Genomic DNA, 22,752 nt, shown 5'->3' with positions numbered 1-22,752 from the left:
CACACAGAATTTCTCTGTGAACTACTGTTCTGGCCCTTTTGTCTGGTATAACACGTAAACACGATGCTTCTTGTTTTGTTGTTTCATACCCACTTCCAGACTTCTGTATTTTGCTTCTGGGAAAACAGCTCAAAAGCAAAGCCACATTGCTTAATCTGTGCCATACTTGGCCAGGGCAGGCCAGTATCCCCGACGTGACTCTGCTGCAAGCTTTCTCACGGTCTATGAAGAGAAAAAAGCCTGCCAAAGTTTGCTGTTTTCCCAAGGAGACTTCAATGAGGTTCGTGGTCACCCTTGCGGGAACCCTAGACTATAAGATGATGTATCCAGCTGCTGGGTTAGAGGTTTTACTGCTGCAGATTCAATCTGGGGTAGGGATGGGGGGGAATCGGTTCAGTTCACATTTAAAGGCAAATCTATCAAATTTGCGTTTTACGAAGCAATATGAGAACTGAAACACAGCCGTCCTTCGAAATTCAGACTTTCAATTTCAAATTTTGCAATGCATTTCTCCAGTGAACCAATGCTTGTATAAGGTAAAAGTGTGCATAAAAATGAATACATTGGTGAAATAACATACAGAAATAGATTTTATTAGGAGAAATTGCTTGCAAAAATATGTACATTAGTCAAAACTGCAAACGAAAACATATTTCTAGCAAAAATTCACACAAAAATGCTGGCGAATCTTCATAATGATTTTTCAAAAATGCAGATTGCTTCAGAAATATGGAGACCTGAATTTAAGATTGGAAAAATAAGAAACAGAAGTATCTGAAATTGGTGGCTCAATCCATCCCTAGTCTGGGGTATTTTCTTCCCCCTTTTTGTTCAGCACTGTCTGAAGGGGTGGGGCAGCAAACCTTTTTAGGCACTTAGAAATGCTGACTTTTTCTTCTTCAGCCCCAACGCATTTAACCAGCTACCTTTCAGAATGGAATACTGAAGCTGTTGTCCAAATTTTACTTTGGCAGCCCACAGGGGAACATGAGCAAATTAGTTCCACCGTCAGAAGACTTCATTTATACCAAAGTCAGGATTTGCTGTCCTCAGCCTTCTTCTGACCCCAGTGCTTCCCTGTACTTTCCACGCAGGTGATCCAGCTTATTAAAGTACAACCAAACAGTCAGCCTCAAGGAAATGGACAGAGTCCTTTCTAAATACATTCAGGCTTTGGCCAAAGAAATCAGCAGTAAGAGCCACAGTTCTTCCTTCAGTCCCTTTCCATGGGAAGTATCTTTAGGCCTGGAAAAGGGGGGGGGGGGTGAGAATAATGCTGAGCTGGAGCCCCTGATTCCCAAACCAGGAAGATTCAAAATAAGGTGATTTGTATGCAAGATCTTGAAAGTGAAGCAGTGCTGGCCATTCTTAAACAGGAGTTTTGAGATTTGGTTGCTGATTTCCCACTGCAGATTATTATTATTAATATTTCACAATCATCCATTGTATGCTATCGGTGACATAATGAGAGATTAGCTACTGATGCTAACCCAAGAGAAAACCCTCATGTCCTTTTGCTGAAAGGTGTGCGCAGCAAAAGATAAGGAACCAGTTATACTGGCATCTTATTTTAAATTAATACTAGCTGCCTTTAGGCATTTGGAGGTGCCTCAGTTTTCCTATGAAAATCTGGGTGCCAGAAGTGTTTATAAACATAGGTTGGCACAAATGACTTAAATGAGGGATAGAGAACCTGGGGTTCCCCACATATTGCTAGACTTCAACCATCATCCCCGATGACTGACTGTGCTGGTTGGGGCCCATGGGAGTCCAATAATACTTGGAGGGCCACAGCTTCTCTATCCTTGGCTTAAAAACATCAGCACAATAATACATTTTTTAAATATAAAAAGTTTAGTTTTGGAAATCAATATAAAGTGAGATGCAAACAAAAATAAACAAAGAATATTAAAAATCTAACTAAGAGATCAACTATGTTATCAAACAATAGAAAGAAGCAAGGGACGTGTATCTGTAATTATAGGGTACTAGATTTTTTTAAGCATCCATTTTTCAGAGCCATGTTTGGGACATCAAATGCAGGCCATCAACTCTCATCTGCTTCAGCTCTATTGATATTAGGAACCAAAGTGTCTCACGAGCAGGTCCATAGAAGGAAGCAGTTCTGGGGAACACCAGAAGGGAACTGAAATGCAGGGCAGCAGCAACCATGTTGAGATCAGTTGCATTTAAGAGTTGCACAGTGTTAAGTGAAGTTTGTTTGTTCCAGATTCTTATCACATGCTTTTATAAAGTTTGCAGAGGCAAATATGCCAGTACTTGTTCTCAAATGAAGCAGAATAAAAAAGTCTGTTCCATTATTATAGCAACACATAGGACACAAGCTGGGTCAGCATATGAGAAGCCAGAGCCCTGTTTTTTTAAGGAGTAGGTCAGCAAAGGGTGTTCATCACCCACAGTGATTTGGACCAAAAGTTAGCTACAAGCCTTCCCAGAAGTTTTATGAGAGGGGAATTATGAAAAGCCCATCAGAGAAACTATGCTAATTTAAGAATTCCTATGTTTCCCTGCAAATGAAGTGTACTTTGAACCAAGATGTTACATCGCTAGATGATTCTGAGCAGACTACCAAAAATTTCTGACTTCCAGTTGCTTAACTTTAGAAGCAGCACAATAAAAACTCTTCCCCAGATACATTATGCTATTAGAAACCCTAGTCTGTAACTCACACAGAGATTTGGCTGTGTGTGTGGTTTTATGCAGTTATCTTGGTGTATGCCTCATGGGGTGCAGTAAGTAACTGGCTCCTCCCCCTCAAACCACCACTTTGCACTTGACTCCAGTTAGTGAGAAGAAGGGAGGTCCTAATGGAAGCATCTGCCCACAGCAACATACCCTAAACTGTGGAGTGATCAGGTAGAACCAGAAAGGGCAGTAGCTGCTTGACACCCTCCATGGGATCGTTTCGCAGGGATGAAGAAATTTGTCTAATATTCACAATACTTTCTAGGCTGATTTCAGCAACAAATAGAAACTAGGGTGGGGATGAATGATCTTTTGCAGTGAAGAAGAGAAATATCTATAAGCTTAGATTGTGACCCCAAAGTAAAGTTCTGGAAGCCAGTTACATCAATCTAGACAAACTTTAGCAATCAGGCTAGTAGGTCACATTGCTTTCTCAGGACTATTGTGCAATGGTTAAAATGTGCTTCTGGCATTCGAGGGGTAGGGTGATTGTGTCAAAAGGCTCTAAACATCTGTGGAGATCATTGGAATGGAAATCCCCCTGCATGGGCGGTATGCAGTGGCTTAGACACATAAATGGCTCCACGGAACTAGTGGCCTTGAGGCTGAGTTTTGCGTCACACCCCTTTTCCAAGGGGTGACATGCAGGACACACGGGATATAATTAGGTGTCCCCATGGTTTGTGGTCACTTGCCATTTCTAATTGTCAGTTCTTATTTTTGGGCAAATTATAGGTTCGTCTCTAAGGAAAAAGAGCCAGTCTTTGTTGATACAATCCTTTTAATATATATATATCCCAAAATTGCTTTTCACAAATTTTGATATCTTGGAAATGGCCCCTTCCTGTTTTCAGTAATACAGTGGTACCTTGGGTTACACACGCTTCAGGTTACATACACTTCAGGTTACAGACTCCGCTACCCAGAAATAGTACCTCGGATTGAGAACTTTGCTTCAGGATGAGAACAGAAATCGTGCTCCAGCAGTGCGGCAGCAGCAGGAGGCCCCATTAGCTAAAGTGGTGCTTCAGGTTAAGAACAGTTTCAGGTTAAGAAAGGACCTCCGGAACAAATTAAGTACTTAACCCGAGGTACCACTGTATATGATAGGTAAGAAATGGTTTCTGTGGCGAATACCTAAAAATAAGTGGAGGCATCATTAATTTTTAATGAATGATGGTTAATTATAATTAGCAATCTAATTACAAGCGACCACCTGAAATTTGCTATAAAATTTGAGAGTGAATGAATTTGTATTGAAAAGTGAACCTTTATTTTACAGGGGCATATTACGATCATTGGAAATAGGTGGAGTCATTTGTCCTTTTGTAATTGCTCGTGCTGTTTATTGCATGGACTTGGCATACAGTCTGACAGCTGGTGTTGATTCCCAAATGAAAACTCACTTCTCATTATTAAGGCATATATGGTTGCAAAAATAAGATGGGTATATTGCTCAAGCGAGCATCTCTACAAAAGATTTCAGTGGGTAGAGCTTCTGCATATCTGGAAGGCCTCAGGCCACTGAGGGCCACCGAATGGCTTTTTGTTTCTTCTTCATGGTTGACATGATGTATCCCGCTCTCCACACACCTCTAGTATTATTTCCTTACTCACACCATCACTCCTGCTCCTTGCCAAAAATGTTCTGGACACAACCCAGCCAAAGATAACAACTTTTAAATGCCACCGATCTTTGATGGTAGATACTTAAGCATGTTTTTAATTCTACGGATGACGCCTATTAGAGTTAAAGTAACATTAGTTTGCTGAATTTAGAGTTGCCATGTCATCTTATGGTTTGATCATGAGTTTTACAGTTTTACTCTCCTTTGCAGTATCTCCAGGAGAAATAGGGCAGGACCATGGCTCAGTGGCAGAGCATGTGCTCTGCATGCGAAGAGACCCAGGTTGTTTGGCTGGCATCTCTAAACCTCTGCCAGAGACCCCAGTCAATGCTGATCAGGATGGACAAATGGTCTGAGCTGGTGTAAGGCAGCTTCCCATGTCTCTATATATCAGGATGAGAGGCAGAATCAAGAGGACACTCTGTTTTTTGTTTCCCATTCCCATTCTCTTCATTCTAAAATTCAGCTCCTTCCCCTTTTCCCATTATGCTCTTCTTTTTTCTCTCTGTTTGGGTGATAAACCGAGAGGTAGACATGAGCATCATAAATTTGTTTGAAAACACAATGGAAGCAGGGTAATTAGCATTTTGGACCGGAGAGTAGCTAGGAAGAGATACTTGAGACAACACACACAAACACACATACACTCCTATCAGGTGACTACAGCCTCGGTCCTGCTGGGACCATCCTTGGTCTTTAAGGCTACAATCTCAAGTCTGAGGACCAGAACATGGTTTTTGATGATTTTTTTAAATATATGTATTGTTTTTTTCTTTTTTCCCCCTTGATTGTTATTATCTTCTTCTTTTTTCTGTAATCTTTAAAACCTTAATAAAAATTTATTTAAACAAAAAAATACAGAAGCTCTTGATGAGTAAACTCAAAATGAATGCAGAAAAAGGCATTCTTGGTATACGGTTCATGTTGTTCTCCAACATCAGGATTTGCAGTCCAAAGCTAGGTTCCTTCTGTACAAACAACTCAATTTCCTCCCTACCCCCAGTTGCGAGGGCACTCTGTAGGATAACCTTCCCTCCTTTTCTTCTTCCAGACTTGGGATCTGTTGATCTGGACCAGTTTGATGGGCAGACATTAGGTGAAATGCTCAGGCACTACCTTCAGGAGCTCCCTTGCCCTGTGATTCACCCAGCAACTTACAGCGAATTACTTTACATAGTTCAAGGTAAATGCCTGCTATTTCCTTTCTACCATTTTAAAGGCTTCATATTCCAGAGTTCTGTTGTGTCACACTTTTCAGGAAATCAAGGGCAAGCTGCCTGACTAGATGCATCGGACTCAATCCTATTTTATTTTCAAAGGGGCTGCAGTTGGATAGTAGTGTTATAACTTTACACGTTTCTCTCTTTAAATATTGCTGTGATAATTTGAATTAATGTGTGGAAGCCTGTTGTGCTCTTGTATGCATGGATCAGTGAGGGCTGTTGTGATTGAGGCAGCAACACTCTCACTAGTGGTTTTTAGTCTCTGGCTGCAGTAAGGATGTGGTTTGATGAAGGTGTTTTAATTTATTGATCACCTGCCTTTTAATGGATTAGCTTATTAATTAATCAGTTGCATTTAAATAAAACTGCATAAAACACAGTATAGGTATATTTTACTTAATGTAAGATAAATTACAATCTACTTGATGTAATACAGCATAAGATAATTTACAATCTAATAAAAATCACCACTCATTGTTAAGAAGGAAATACAGTCTTAATGTTTCTAAACCCATAATTGCAATAAAACACCAAAACAAAAGTAACATAAAAAAATAAACCAAAGAGCTTTAGTTTTCAGAACCACTAGTTAAAGTTAGCTCCCACTGATCAATCAACTAAAGCTTGAGATGACTGATCTGCCAGTTAAAATGTGCAACTCTAATGCTGACTTGTATTAAAGTCACCCCATCCCAAGCCAACTGATAATGTGGATTTGGCAGATAAATCAAAATGAGATCTAGGCCTGTCCTGTACAGAGTTCATGCTGCTAATGAAATGAGATGGGGAGGGGCTTTAACAGATGCAGTAGTAGGAATGCTGTGTTTTTCTTGGGGTGGGGGGGGCGGAATGAGGATTGAAGAAGAAGAAGAGTTTGGATTTGATATCCCGCTTTATCACTACCCTAATGAGTCTCAAAGCGGCTAACATTCTCCTTTCCCTTCCTCCCCCACAACAAACACTCTGTGAGGTGAGTGGGGCTGAGAGACTTCAAAGAAGTGTGACTGGCCCAAGGTCACCCAGCAACTGCATGAGGAGGAGCAGGGAATCGAACCCGGTTCACCAGATTACAAGTCCACTGCTCTTAACCACTACACCACACTGGATTGCCCTTCCTTCCAGCACATAGCTTGGCTCAGTTCTTAAACAATTATAGCTCAGTGATAGAGCATCTGCATTGCAAGCTGCACATCCAAAGCATCTCTAGGTAGGGTTGAAAGAGAACCCTGCCTAAAGTCCTGGAGAGCCACTGTCCCTCAATGCAGACAATACTGAGCTAGATGGTCTGGCTTGGTATAAGGCAGCTTCCTAGGTTTGTTCCTAGAATGTTTTGTTGTTCTGTTTATCAGGTTGCCTGGGTAGGTCCACCTCTCGTCTACTCATAGGGAAATATATTCTGAACAGCAGGAGTTAATGCGTAAGATGTGGTTGTGTATATGGAGAAGCTTGGGACATGCTATTACATGTATCCTTCTTCCACCTTTGTAAAAGAAAAAGAAGCAGGGGAAAAACAAACTTGGGAAGTTGCAGGTTTAAACAGAATAATGGCAGGAGAAGGAGGGCTGTTCCACCACTTCTCCTCTGGCCATTTCTCTGGTCAAACTCCCAACAAGGCATTTATTTCCCCCCTGCAGAAGAAAGTGCTGAGCTTTCCATTGTAGGAGGCAGTGCATAAATTCCCTTTATTTTCCTTCGCCACCAGGAAAAGCAGCATGTCCCAATGCACTGGACGCTATTGACAATTATTTCTTTTAAAATGTGCCAAATAGCTCCCTTCAGGTGTGGATTAGATAACTTTTTGCGTGTGTTCTAAGAACAAAGGAGGTGGTCTTGGCAAGCTTTCACGGCTGATTTACCTATTATTTAGATTTGCACCACACTTTCCTGCCCTGATTCAGTTTCCATTTATTGCATCATCCCTGCCCTTTCAAAGAAATGAGATGGCAAAAGTAAAGTAACAAGGTGGAGGCTAGGCATGTCTCTCGTTCCAGTTCCATTTGAGTTTAATAGAATTCCTGTGCTACAAAGAACCAATAAAGGCAAAATCAATTTATTAAATGTAACTCCTTTGCCTGAAGCTTCTGTGCTGGGTGCAGGGCTGTGCAGTTGCGTGCTGAGGTCCCCCAAAACACCCCTACCCCAATAACTCACACATCACACATAATTTTTGTTTAAGGTTTTTGGCATAATTTTGGCCACAACTTTATTATCATACAAATTGTGAGTGGTTGCTTAGGCATTGGTTATGACTAGCTATCCCCCCCGGCTTGGGGGATAGCACTGACTCCCGGATTCCAGCGAGAGTCAGTGTGGAGGAACAAGATCAGGGACAACTGGAGCTGCACAGAGACCCTCAGTTCCATCCCCGCATGCTCCTTGGAGCTTACGCGGCCCGCACCCGATTCCAGGGGTTTGGACGAAGGGATGGTAAGCCCCAGAATTCCTTTAACGGAATTCCCGTGCAGCAGCAGCATTGGAGGGGCAGGCACAGCCAATCCATACCCCTCCACCAACCAATTTAACCAATGCCTAACCGCCAACCTTACAAGTTGTGACGATTTGCTACGCAGTAGGCAAAAACCAAATGGCACACGCTAATCAGCCAAAAGGAAAAATTCCTACCAGGCCCCCGCACCAATGCGAACGACCCCATGACAGGCATAGCAAGGTCAAAGCGGAAGCTCAATCAAGGGAGGGTGGGCAGGTGATCCGGTGTCCACAGCGAAAGAGAAAGGAACATGCTGTGGACCTTGCTTAAATAACCTCTGATCCCACCCCTAAATTGGCAACATCAAATTTACCCCAGTAACACCAGCCACCAATCTGATCCAAGTCCCTTGAATCAACCTGGCTGGCAACCGTGGGTGTTTTGTCTGGCCCCATCCGCAACACGTGCTCTCTTTTTAATGAGAACACGCTTTGTTGCTTCAGACCAGTGTTGTGTTTTTCAGTTTGCCTGTGTACATGGTGGGTGCTCCAACTTAGTGCATGAGCATGCTGATAAGTGGTGGTGGTGGTGACAGCCAACGGCCAGCTGAACATCAATGTTGTTGTGCTGGAGACAGCCAGGAGTTTATAGCGTTGGGAGAAATTAAGAAGGAGACTGGAAACTGTAAAGAGCCCTGTCCAAATTCCAGTTCACATTCTTCCTATTCTTAGTAGTCCGGACACACCAGGAGACATGGTGCTGCTGCCTCAAGCACTGAAAAGGATATAAGCTCAGACCGTGTATGTTACTCCAGGCCAGAAGCCCAAGTGGCTGCCAAGTCCCTGTGATACTGGCCTAGAAAGAAAGTGTTATTGTAATTTTTTGGCTGAGCTGCCTGGTAGGGTTTTAACTGCAAACGAGTCCTTTTTTGGCTTTATATGGGCATAGAAAAATCTCTGGGGCCTTTTTTAGTTTGACAAGTTGGAAGCCCCTCTTAGTTCTTGCGGGCTGTTTTTTTATTCTCCTCCTCTTCCTCCTCCTCTTCTTCTCCTTGGCCCTATATATAAATAAGTTTCTGTGTTTAGATTTAGATTTTACTGGAATTATTTGTTGGAAGCATCAGGCCAAATACTTGAAACTGTGAAAGTTAAAAGAAGCAGAACTCAGAGGAGGAGACTTTGACTTTTCAGTGATCAGCAGAAGAATCTCAGCTACTTGATTCCAAAGCCCCTGTAAAATGCATGCGTTTTTAAAAGAATGCTATAAAAATAATAGCTAATAATAATGCTTAATGATACTTTCTATTACTGTAGACCTATAAGCAGCAAGCCTCCTAAGCACCCTCGTCTTCATCTATCTTATGTGTTCTGCCTCCTGAGAGATGCCAAAAATAATTCTCCAATTTACAAACCGGGAACTTAGACCCAGTATGATTAATGACATCCCCACATAAAATATGATGAGAAGAGACAGTTTGCCACTTACTTTGTATGCATTACTGGTAACCATCTCCTAAAAATGCATCTGTATTGTCCATTAAGCATTGATATAGACAGTTCTAGCTCACACTGCTCTGTATAAAAATCTACATGTATGAACCCACCAAACCAAAGAAGGTTGCTGCTTTTAATTTTGTCAGAGCAATTCACCTGTTGGAGTGGGAGCCTGGATTCCTTCCTTCCTTCCATTTTCTAAACAGGTGACTGCTACTGGTCGAAACGGACAGAGCCAAGAACTTTTACTCTGTGCTGGGCCTGTGGCCCTGATCCAGAAAACAGGAACTCTGTTTATGATACTAAGTGCTGGATGCAGAAATACAGCATAAGCGCTATGCCAGCATCCATTTGCAATCAACAGGAATGGATCCAGAATCTGGTAAGCCTGCAGACGCCTGCTTTTTGCCTACCGATTGCTTATTTTGGATCATTTCCTTGCCCTGAACCAGTTAAGGGCAAATGGGTGTCACTTCCATTCCATTGTAATTTTGTGATCATTACTACTGCCAACAGATTAGAATCAAATTTGACATATATCATCTTTGTTCTTCACAACAAGTGCACAGCTATTTTAAAGGTTTACTTTATATATTGGTTATTTTGGAAAAACTCTGCCAGAGCGTAGGCATGTTGACTCAAGCTCCATAAAGCTGAGAAAGTAGAAGCTAAGGCCAACATCTTAGCAGAGCGCCCTTGGGTCAGTGATGTTGTCAGAAATGGACAATGTCACTTCAGCTTCACACCTTCTGCTGACTGTGGTTGGTAGTAAAGTATATCTCATCAGCTGAATACATACCATACATTTAAAACCCATTTCCCCCACACACTACCACAATAATTCTGCAAACTGTAGTTTGCCCACCACACAGTTACAATTCCCAGCACTCATAACAAACTACAATTCCCAGGATTATTGGGATGTGTGTGTTTTAAATGTATGGTGTGTACACAGGCTGTGTCTAATCAGAGTTCCTTAAATTTCTTACAGCAGTTGTTACAACAAGGTGGAGGAGAATTCCAACTGGAACCCTACAACTGCATGCATGCAAAGTACTGAACTCTGATTATTTTCCAAGTTGCAATATGTGTCTCCGAGTCAAGACAAATATACATCTAGTGATGTGAAGCTCTTGCAAAAGTTTAGTGCTCTTGCTGTTGCAGGTTTCAGGAATATGCTCAGCCCATAAATTTGCTTTCGGTGCCAGAACTGAGTTTACAGGTCTGTTACACAAAAATTCAGTCCTGGATTATTATTATTATTATTATTATTATTATTATTATTATTATTATTCCCCATCTCCCTCTCCCCTCCCACCAAACTTCCTTAATCTCAGCAGCCTCATTCTGTTCCTTTGTGGAGCACCACCAATCCAATGCACGATTCCTGTGTGGAAGGGGAGAGGGAAGAACATCACTTCACAGACCAGCAGTAGGACTGGCTTGCATGGTTACAATTTGTTCCATACCACCAAAAGCTGCAGTTTTCCTCCTACATTCCCAAGGTCTTTCAAAGGCAGAATCCTTTCAGCTGGGTCCAGCCAAAATACATTCTTTTAAAAATCTGGTTCCAACATCCAAATGTATTTATATGCACCTAAGCCAACATTTGGATACAATTTTTTTCCTTGTCCAGAATTTCCCTGCTAAAATTGTCTTAATTATTGTAATAACAAGGCTCCATCCTCTTCCCAAGGAAGATGAAAAACTATTCCTTCCTAATATCCATTAAAGATCCAGTCAGATGAAAGCAAATGAGCACAGGGAAATGCTGTGTGAAGCATTTGCAACGTGGTACCACTTTTGTTTCCTGAAAGAAAAGCTGGCAATGATTCAAGCCAGCAGACAAATCTGCCTATAGTTGGAACCCCTGGTTTCTTTAGCCAACCCGAGAAGACTGTGGGTTTGCCATGTTAACTGGAGAGCAGGGGCCGAACGTCTGGTTGTAGGTCTTCCCAGAGCACTGCCGTCTGCTGCCTCCAGGAAAACCTAAAGGGGTCTACCAACAAAGGAGGGTGACTACTAGAGTTCACTGCCTAAGAGCCTCTCAAATGTGGAGCCAACCCTGAAGTGCATGGTCAGCCAAGTACTGCCATCCATTTGACCACATGCTGAACAGAAGCTTCTGCACTTCACCACGACAGAGCTGCTGTTCTGTTATTTCTCTAAAAGGGAAGATAGCAAAGTTGATTAGCTATAGATTTTATTTTATTTTTTGTTCTTGTTATCTTACGCAGTCATGCGCTTCTCCCTACCCCCCAACCCACTTGATGCAGAGAAGTTGTGAAACTTCCGTAGAACTATGGGGTTCTTTTCTTTGGTAATTCTGGAGAATTGAGAGCTTCATGCCATGGCATGTCTCAAGTGAAGCTTTCACAATGGGAGTACTAGAGGCCAGACTGAACTCAGACAAGCTTTGGGTTATTCTTCTCCCTCCCCCTCTCCCTTCTTTGGCTCAGCCAATTTGAGTAACACAAGAAGTGCACACAAGGCAGGGATTTCCCTTCTGTTGGAATAGCTGGCACCATAGGCTATTGTTTCACCCTTTAGCCTAGGGCTGAGCCCAACCACTGTGGTCTGGAAAAGTAACCAAAACCTCTTTCCCAGGAATGGAAGTTGTTTATGGCAGGGTGATCCACAGCTCTCTCGTGAGAGTTCCTAACACAGCTCCTGAGGGCCAAACTAGACATGATGATGGCAGTTCCATGTGATCCAAGCATGGAATTGCTCCAGTCATGTGGAAAGAAAGGTTGGGTACAATTTGAATAGCAAAAAAAGGGGGCATGTGGATGAGACAGCACTGAACCCTGCCCTCCACATGCAACTTGATTCTCCACAATCCCTCTCCTGCAAAAGTTCTAGTATCAGAATTTTAGTGAAGAAAACAAGTCACTTGGGATGAGAAACAAGGTGAATTAAGTGACAGGCAGGGAGAAGGTTCTGTGTTTCTCATCCATGCACACCTTCTGCTAGTCAAACCCAGGGCCAGACTAATGCAAAGGACAAGACGGCGGCCACCCACCCAATTCCACATACAGAAGTTGACTTGTCTGACCGTTGAATGTTACTTCAGCATTGGCACCAGGATGGCATCCCCCAAGGTTCCTGAAGGTAGCAGGGGCTGCAGGTCCCTCTGTGTGGCACAGAAAGCTTCATCTTCCAATAGAAGGGGATGCTGCTTCCCAGAATTTGGTACCTGAGGTGGTTTCCTCATTCCACCTAATAGTAAGGCTGGCCCTGCTCAGATCCCCACCTATTTCTGTGTAATTGGGGCAGTTCTATATGTTTCAGCATACATGACTTGCCTTGGCACATGTCATTTGGCCTGCCCTTTCTAGAATGGGATAGCTGGTAATTTGTGTTAAGAAACAAACAGTACCTGTCAGGGTAGAAATATGGAACTAATTTATTACCTAGTTTGGCCCTCAGCAGGTCATAAATGTAGGCAGGTTGTACAGCGTGGCTGGTTGCAGGAGACTGGAAAATCTGGTACCAAGGAGGCGGAGAGCAACATGGACATAGTGTTTCAAGTAGCCTCCCAGCCTTATTCCTGCTTTTCATAGACTTTGTTGGCTCACAGCGATGTTCTCACAATGAGGTGAGAAAATACTGCAAATACTGAGTATCTGGAATTCCCCTGGCGGGCCACAAATAGTCCAAGAACAGCATGTGCACCGTACGTTATGCAGGTCTGCAAATTTGTGCAGTCCCTTTTTATCCAGATCAACATATTTTGTCCTATGCCTGTTTTAGCCATAGTTACACAATCACTTTTGCTTAATGTATTGTTTTGGCCTTCTGCACTTAAATGTCTGGTGTCAGCTTCCCTCGACCTCCCACATTAGCATGGGCCGTGCTTTATTCCACCAGAACCCACCCAATACACATTGGAAATAAGTCTTTTCCCTGCCCCAAACTTTTCCAGAGTCAATTGCTCCATTATTTTTTTACATTTCATCGTGGACCTGCCCTTGAAGGGAGTGCAGCACTGGGATTGTGTATCTCTGCTCCCACATTACTTACTCCAAAGGAAATCAAAGGGTGTCTTCTGCCCAAGCAAAAAAGGAAAAGGAAAAAAAGGACTTAATTAGAAAGCAATTAGTTGGCCTTGCTCATTAAATTACTTCAAAGCAGAGCCATCTCCCCCTGCCCCTTCTTGCTCTCCCCACACCTCTCAGCCAAAGAGTTCCTAAAATTCCACGGTGGCTCTGATCTCTGTTCTTTTTGGAACGCAGGAAGGACTCCAGCGCCAGCAGTTAGGGGAGTCAAACAAGTGTTTCCAGCCGAGGCATTTAAAAGTGTCCTTTCGGGAGAGAATTTGAAATTAAACTGGTCTTTTTAATCTTCTGCCACAGAGACTCGGGACTTGGCTGCTGCCTTGCATGCTTGGGTAATCACTTGGCCTGGATAGCGTTGTGCCTTGCATGTGGGGCTGCCCTTGATAATAGTTGGAGATTCAATAGATCACAAGTGGTTCAAAGGGTTATTTATTTTATCTTTGTTTTCAGTGATGATGAATTTATGCATCCTTGCTTTTTGATTGGTTTGTTGATTTTAGCCATATTTTTTTCTCTCTCTGCACCACCTGGATAGTTTTTTCCTTAATCAGTTGGTTTATGAAATTTCTAAATAAATAAATAGCTGCATTTGACCACAGAAACCATATCACAACAATCCTGATATTTTGACCTAAATTCAAGGTGCTGATTTTTCCTTAAATTACTTGCATCTAGGATACAAGGCATGGCCCAGTGTACCTCGCTGGCAGCTGCCGCCATTTTCATTGGTGGGGAAATATTTCACGTTCACCTGCAAACATGTTTCCTGAGCCAAACAGCTATTATACAATTGCTGTCCCCAGGGGCAGGACGAAGCTAGGCCATCGAGCCTTTTCCTATTTGCTGTAATCAAATAAAATACGGTAAAATAAGGAAGCAGTTCAGTACTAGTGTATCTCAGCTAGCAATAATTGGTGTTTGTGCAGCCATGTGATTGCACAAAATTGGAAACATGCGAGCAGGACGCAGACATCATTTTAGCACGCAGGGCATATTAATGTTTCTGTAAACAATGACCCTTATCTGTACAAGCCCCAGTGGGAGGAATTGGAAGAGTGTCTTCCTTGCAAAATCTGAAAAAGCTTTGGTGCTTATACTTTTAACCACAAATAAAAGTTGAGAAAGAATGGTTTGGAACTGACCTAGAAAGACCGCAGAACATCTGGCCAAATACCCAGATTTTATGAATAATGCCTTTCCATTGTTAAAAAAAAAAATCTCTGAGGAAAGTGGTTGGGGACCATCACTTTTCTGCTTCTGATTTTAGATCAATCCTATGACCCCTCCCCCCCCCCAATTCCAGGCACCCACTGTATTGGCACCGCACCAGTGAAGTATTGTTACGGGGTTGGTCTAAATGTCCTCACAGGATCCCTTCAAAACTAGTGGCTCTGGCTGTAAAAGATCCAAGATTAACAGTATAAGGAACTGGTTTTGCAAGATCTTTGCCTGCGGCTTGTCTGCTACATTTGTGTATGGGCCAGAAAGATGGGAAGATGACTCACCCCTTTGTCCTTTTCCTGGCCAGGGTGTGTGTAAGAGAGAGAGAGTGTGCGTGCATACAAAATCTGCAGCTTTGGAGTTAGACCAAGTGGATCCTGAGGTACGAACGGCAGAGGGCTGAGCTGCTCTCTGTAGGAAATTGTGATGGCACTGGCAGGAATTTGATGGCGAACAGTGAATTTAGGGGCACCTGTTGGGGTCTCTCATGCTGTGAACGTCCACCTATCATCATCTTGTTTGTTTGTAAATCAGTGCAAATGCTACAAAACTCCTGAAGTCTCCAGTTCCTAAGGAAACAGAACCTGAGTTCACACAGCACCCCTGATGTTCTCACCACTCAGCCTCAGAGAATTGGAGTAGGGCAAGCATAACAGTATATTGTTACATGCACCCCCACTTTCCCCCAATTTCACGGGGCACAGTACTTACAGTACAGTACAGTACAGTACAGTATAGTACTTACACACAGGTTTGGTTTCCTTCGGATGAAAAGATCACTGGAGATTTATGGGGTGGTGTTTTGTAATATTTATTTACAAATATGCCACATTGAGCTTAGATGGTAGCAAACACTCCAGCAGCACAATCCAAAGTCCCAAATCAGAACTCCAGAGAGAGACAGCTTTGAAAACCAAGGCTCAAATCTAGCCCTCTTGCCTCTTTCTCAGACCTCTTCAAAACTGCAGTCTTTGTTTCTCTCACAGACACTGATCTTGCTTACATCATCCTTAGCTGGGAGTGGGGGTGCAGAGGGAGAGAAAGCTGTATGCTTTTTGCCAAGATAGCTCTCACCTTCCGGAGGAATCTCCAGCTGCTTCTTTGTCATTTTGGGCCGTTTACCTGTAATTTTCCTTACAAAAAACCCCCCAAAAAAGAACTTGACAACTTTGCCACTGACTATTAAAGGAGTTTCAAGCAGCGCTTCCAACTCCATTAACCCTGTCCTGTCCACTCATGTGACCTGCTCTCCCAGCAGCAAAAAATCAAAACCACGAGGACAGGAGAAACAAAAACTCACGTAGCAAAACCAACAGTTGCTCTCACTATCTCCCTGGCAACTCCGCTGCCACCCACCAATTGCAGTAGCACTCGCTGCTTTAATTTCACCATATTGGCCATGCAAGCAAGGCACCACCCAGCCAGCATGTGGCTATGGCCAGAAGGTCAGGATGATGTCAGAGAATTCACCCAATGCCCCCTCCACCACACAAGACATAGTCAGGCTGTTGGGAACAGTCGTGTGCCTGGGCAGGAGGATTTGTATGTAGAACCCATAGTTGACCCAGGAGAAAGGTTGTAGTCCTGCTGTAGTAGCAAGGAATCTGCACAGACGTAGCTTAGGCTACTGCACACAACACTTTTGCACTGGGTGTCTGTGCAAAGGTAGTAAGGGAGAGGGATGGTGTGGTGCCACGTTGCAAGGGCAAAGCAAACAGCTTTGAAATATGGCTGGTAAATCCAGGAGCAGGTAAATCCAGGTTGGCCCCTGCCAAGGGTGTGGAATATTCAAGGGCAGTCAAACCAAAAACTCAATGTTTGCTAGATAGGCACATGATAGGAGCTGAAGCTCTCAGAGTTTTCCTGTATGTTTGCTAGAGAGAACTCTGTGAAACACTCCCACTGTGCCCTGACAGGCAAAGCCATATTTAATGTTCTTACCCGTGTGGGCACACTCCTCTTTTTTCCCCTTTCCTTTTCACTCTTACTTCTTCATCTCATCCCCAAGCCCAAAATGTGAGAACTGCTAAGTATGAGCTACAGCTCCAACGCCACCTTAAGCTAAAGCATGTCTTTGAAGAGCCAGTGTGGTGTAGTGGTTAAGAGCGGTAGTCTCGTAATCTGGGTAACCGGGTTCGCGTCTCCGGCTCCTCCACATTCACCTGCTGGGTGACCTTGGGCCAGTCACACTTCTTTGAAGTCTCTCAGCCCCACTCACCTCACAGAGTGCTTGTTGTGGGGGAGGAAGGGAAAGGAGAATGTTAGCCGCTTTGAGACTCCTTAAAGGGAGTGAAAGGCGGGATATCAAATCCAAACTCTTCTTTGAAGCAGGCCCAAGAGGGGTTGGGCGCACAAAAATTGTGCCTCTTTCCACTCTGGCTCAGAGTGGCTAAGAGCCTATCAGCGTGCTCCCTGGGCCACTTCTCTGGGTGGCCAACATCTCCTTGCCAAGGACAGAAGGGACGTGTGTGTGTGTGCGCGCGCTGATACAGCTCCTTACTAAGGGCACAAGAGAGCCTAGGTAACTCAGTGGGGACAAGCAGTGGAATAGGAAATAGGAGGTGAGATTGAGTCCCAGGCCTGGGAAATGCACTTATATTTTGGCTTTTCTGCCAGCAACCGTAATTTGGGAGGGGAAAGGAACTAGAACTTAGGACCCCTGTTCCAAAGAGCAACGCCTTAACACACAGCCGCAGAAGTCACACCAGTGAATTCTTTGTAGGTCCCTAGGAGCCTTAGCATTTGCAAGTTCCCTTCCATAAGATCAGAAGAGGTGCCTGCTGTATCAGGTCAATGGACCCACTAGTCCAGCATCTTCTTCTTCTCATAGGGGCCAACCAGAGCATAAGAGCACTCTGCCCTCCCACAGTTTCTGGCAACTGGTATTCAGAAGAATTACTGCCTCTGGGAGTCAGAGCATAGCCACCAGGGCTAGCAGCCAGGGTTGACCCACCCACAAGGCAAGTTGAGGCAACCAAGGCAGGTAGCAGGATCCACGGGGCAGCAGATCCAGCCGCCAAGGAATGCATTTCCCGCTGCTGCTCCTGCCATAGTGGCAACAACGACTGCAGCACATTCCTTGGAAGCTGGGTCTGCCTTTTCCTCAGCAGCCCTCCAGTCCTGCCTCTACAATGGCCTCTTGGGGAATAAGAGGCACTGCTTGTTTTCCTCCCACTCCTAGGGAGGAAATGGTGGGGGCTGCCCTCTGGGGTCTCCTGGGTTCTGCACTCAACTGGTGTGATTCAGAGTGGACCCATTTCCCCAGCCCTCAGCCTTTGATTCCCACCTCAACCATCAGGTAAGGCTGATTTGATACCCCTGCCTTGTTCCTGAGGTAGATCTTCACTCATCCCACATTCCCTGGTGGAGAAGGTGCCATTTTGTGGTTTGCCTCAGGTGCCAAAATGTCTTGGGCCACCCAGCTAGCAGCCTTATCCTCCATGGATCTGTCCAGTCCTCTTTCAAAGCCATCCAGGTTGGTGGCCATCTGCCTCTTGCATGAAGAAATATATGTTATCAAGATGCCAAATCAACACAAACACTGATTGCACCTAGGCTGGTGTTTCTGGTGGCTACCTGTCTCACACCTGTGCAACCCCCTTTCCTTAGATGCTCATCAAAATCAAAGTCTGAAAATAGTGCTGAAAATAGACATCGGTGCTGAAATCTAAAAAAGAAAGCACCAAAATTCCAGTAAAATACTGAGTTAAACATGGTGGTGGCTAGTTTAAACAGTCATGTTTTTGAAGGAATCATGTTTCCACCAATAAGTTTTATGTATTGCTATGCCACCAGCAATCTCATAATATTTCAGTCTTTTTCTCTCTTTTTTGAACTAAGAATTCTGCATTCTTGTGATATTTTGACCTGAGTTCCCCCTTCAGACTGGTGTTTTATTACGGGCGTATTCTGTAGGATGTTCTCAACACAATAGCAGTCTCCCCTTCCAAACGCTGAAACAAACAACAACAATCAAAATTTCATGTCGCACGCTAGTAGAACAGAAAAGAGATGTAGTAAGTTGAACGGCACGTGCGCGTCTTTGGAGCCTGAATTTGAGATTTTAATTTACTTTGCGTATTGCATTTTATTTAAGGCATTAATGGATCCCCATCCCTGCAAGCTGCCTCCAGGGAACGTATGATTCAGACGCCTTCTCTGTGCTCCCCCACCCCTCCTCTCCAGGTCGTGAGCATTTTGCAGCAAGGGACATTTTGAAAAGTTAAAAAAATAATAATCAAGAGACAGCTGGCAACTCTCAGCATGTTTGTCCACAATGGTAGATGCTGCACCGTAAAGGTGCTATGGTGGAATGTTCTTTGTTGCTAGGGCTTCTTTTTCTTCGCCCCTTTAAATCAAATGAGCTCCTTGAATCCTTTGCTAGAGGAAAGGTCAGGCACACAGAGTGTTGCTAATGCTCTAATGAAGAGCTAGGGAGGGTGGGCAGCGGCAGTGAGACATCAAAGGAGCCTTTGCCAGTACTGGAGGGTCTGTGTGTGTGGAGCAATGCATAGCTGCAACGGCAACACAAACCCCAGCCAGCCCGAAGGCTTTGCTTTCTTGGCTGCTAAGTGGATTTGTCTCGATCCTATTTGCTGGGGAAATGTGGCTGAGCAGATCTCAGCTTTACCCTGGCGTTTAGGAGAGCTGCCTGTGAGTGCTGCTGGAATTTATTTATTTCATTGAAACAGCTTTGCTGAGTTTAATTACTACCCAGCATGGTGTAGACCACAAACTGGGGCAGGATGGCAGGGGTGGCAAAGGCTGCTCTTGCCCTGGTCACGACATCCACACACAAGGGCTTATATAGCTTAACAAAACCTTAACGGGATTTGCTTTCCTAGCTGTTCTCACTGGAGGGGAGGGTTAACAAAGCGAAAGAAGGAGCGGGAGATTCGAGATTTTTTAAAGCATGGATCATGAACCCACTGCTCCTGGACTGTTGGTTCACAAAAATGTTGCCATAGAAGAGCATCTTCCACCATTCCTTTCCAGTATAATAAGTGCAACAGGAGATAATTTCAGGTTGCCCATCCCAACACATCACCTTGAAGTAGTAGTTCTGGAGTAATGCACACGCTCTTGAATAAATCCTATAGAAGTTCTGTTCTCTTCGTCAGTTATCACAGATGACACCAGGTAAGATGACACTTGGTAAGAGTTTTCGAGCAAAAACCAATAAGCCTCAGAATATGCTGTAAGAGTCCAATCGAGAGCAATATTTTGGCAAAGCAAATTACATAGGCAGCCGACGGTGGAATAGCCTTTTCAATCTGCATGCAAAAGGTACTGGGTTCAACAATGCCTGGCACAGCCAGCTGAAATGATAAGTTCAGCTGGTGATGAAAAGGCCCCATGTCTGAGATATTGGAGATCTGCTGCAAGTCTCAATAGACAATGCTGGGCTCAATGAGCCAATTGTCGGGCTCAGTATAAGGCAGCTATCTGCATATTCCTATATGGAATGTCGGCAGGATTTTCAGCCCTTGGGGCACAAGAGGCAAAGTGTGTCTGAAATATTGCAGTAGCACAACCTTCCCATTTCTCCGATGAAAATAGCAATGTCCTAAGGAAAAACAGTACATTCTGGGATCAAATCAGATGGCTTCTGAAAATCTGGGACTGTCCCTGGAAAATAGGGACACTTGCAGGGTCTGCCTTCCCTCTCTGGTGTCAAGGATTATGCAGTCTTGCAAGATACAGGTTTACCTCCCTCCTCAGGATTAAAAGCTGTATGGGGCAAGTTGCTGGGGGAGAAATTAGAACCAAACCAAGCTTTTTACTTCTGTTTCAGCCAGTTTTATGGGAAAAAATCCTAAAACTGGTCCACAGCTGGTATTACATGTTCATGACCCCAACTCATATACAGAAATAAAACAAAACCATCAATGGAGTGTAATGGAAAAATTGTCAGGAAAGAGGCACTTATTGGCACATTTGGTGGAAGTACCCAGTGTTGGCAAAGTTTTGGGACGTAGTCATTAAATAGATAAGCATTCTTACCAAAAATAAAATTGAGAGGGATCCTTGTCTGTGCCTTCTCCTGATGACTGCCGGGGATATTCTGAAATCCTCTCAGAAGGATTGATATTATTTATGCTGCTTGCTACGTGAGAAGATGTGACTAGTCTTACTATAGGTGTTAGGTATAAAAAACCTCTCGTTATTGCAGTATCTGAAAAGCTGACACACCAGTTGACCATATTGCAAGGAACATCAAATCTGTTTATACTTATTGTATTATAACGTATTTCCTACACTTTTTTTTACCCCCTCACTTTTTTCGCACTCCCCCCCCCCCCGTTTGTCACTCTATCTTCTTATAAATGAAATTCTTCTAATTAAATATAAATAACAAAATGGTTTTTTTGCGGTGTGGCAAGATTTCATTTTTATATGAACAGAGCAGACCAAAGCAATCATATTCAATATAACTTTATTTGGGGGGAAAATGTGAATTTTTTGTTTTATTAAAGGTTAGCCTTTATGTATACCTGCCATGCAGCCACTATGTTAAGACTGTGGTTAACATGTTTCATGCTATTTATATGTTATTGTTTACTATAGCATTAATAATTTTAAAAATAAATTGCCAGATGGCCATGCCACTAGCAACATTTGTTGTAAAAGTCTTGAGAGCAAGTTTCAACTCTTCTGCGGACGGATTATTAACAAACAAGCACCACTAGTCTGAAGCATATTGATCTGACTCTAGTTCCCTACACAACCAGGGGTGATGGTTAGAGATGAGAATTACAGATAGTTCTAGTTCATATATTCACACCTCAACCCATAATCCTCTTAGTGTGACAAAATCAGGTGAGACAAGAAGACCAGTCTAATGTTGCTGTTTAATTTGAATCTCCGGATCAAATTTAACATGGTAGCTTTAGGGAGATCACTCTCTGGTTCTGTATATGCTCCCATTTGCTCAGCTTACAGTATGCTCCCACCACTGGTTTGGGAACCAGTGTACACATAACTATACTGTTGCGTCTTATGAAATACTGTGGTTTTCCCCAAGCCAGCTTCCAGCCAACCTAGCTGCATTTTAGGCCGGTAATGTGTATATAGCCTCCCTCAGCCTCTGCTTCCTGTGGGAGACCCAGACTCAAGTCGTGTGTTTTTATAACCTGTTAAATTTGTGCCCACAGTAGATTCTCTGTTTCAGATTTTTAAATTCCCCAAACCTCAATCATCTGCTACCTCCACGGTTTCTTTCAGCCTTATAGCCATTTGAGGAATGTCTCAATTTCTTATATAAAACCAGAATATCTGATTATCAGGAGGGTGTAGAACAGCAGAGTATTTGGCACATAGGGGTGTGCAGATCTTTAGCCATATTAATACAGTAGACAAACACAGATTAATTACAGCATCAGGAAATCAAATCACAGAAACATATATCATAAACATAACAGAAAATAAGTTGTTTCTAAAATGTTCTCTGCCCAGTTGAGGGCAGCTACATAATTGCTTGAGTTGGAAGAGTCCATTCTCCAAAGCCAAGTTCCATGGAAAATGTGCATTATCCCAAGTAAAAAAAATGAGGAACAGGAATGTTTTCCTCAAGCAAGCATCAGAAAGGAGGCTTAACCAATCTGAATTTGAAATCTGAGCCACACAGGCACAATGGCATAAAGGATTTTAGCACAGAAAATCCTTCAGGATTGAGCAAAAGGATCTTCTCGGTTCCCAACCCCCACTCACTGGACAGTAGCCAAGCAATATCTTATAAGACTACATAAGGCTGGGCTTGTGAAAAGTCCATCAGAGCAATGGAAAGCATGAATGTTATTATGCATCTCTGCCAGGTCAAGATTCTCCTGCAGGGTAACAAGCTGGTTCACATTTGGGTTGGAAATTCCAGGAAGCATAGAACCTGATGCCAATCTGGGCAGCCTGTCGAGTAATTTGGGAAATTCCTCACAGGAGTCAGGACACTTAAAAGATTCGTAATGCAGCCTGCATCAAAATGGTGGGCACTGAGTTTCC

General features: G+C 43.4%; 1 protein-coding gene across 3 annotated transcripts in view; it reads left to right on the top strand.

The window, feature by feature from the left end:
- Positions 1-22,752, top strand: part of LOC307218218 (phosphatidylinositol 3-kinase regulatory subunit gamma) — a 240,605-nt gene that overhangs the window by 61,343 nt on the left and 156,510 nt on the right. For 2 of the 3 annotated variants that reach the window (XM_079980307.1, XM_079980305.1), the window contains exon 5: positions 5,386-5,517. The exons of the other annotated variant lie outside the window; for it this stretch is intronic. In XM_079980307.1, coding sequence (XP_079836433.1) covers positions 5,386-5,517 — 132 coding nt within the window. The remainder of the gene's footprint in view (positions 1-5,385; positions 5,518-22,752) is intronic. 3 annotated transcript variants of the gene reach the window in all.

The sequence above is a fragment of the Podarcis cretensis genome, assembly GCF_951804945.1.
Source record: "Podarcis cretensis genome assembly, chromosome: 6".
NCBI classification, from domain to species: domain Eukaryota; kingdom Metazoa; phylum Chordata; class Lepidosauria; order Squamata; family Lacertidae; genus Podarcis; species Podarcis cretensis.
The sequence above is the reverse complement of the archived record's forward strand: the minus strand, read 5'-3'. Positions and strand labels throughout refer to the sequence as shown.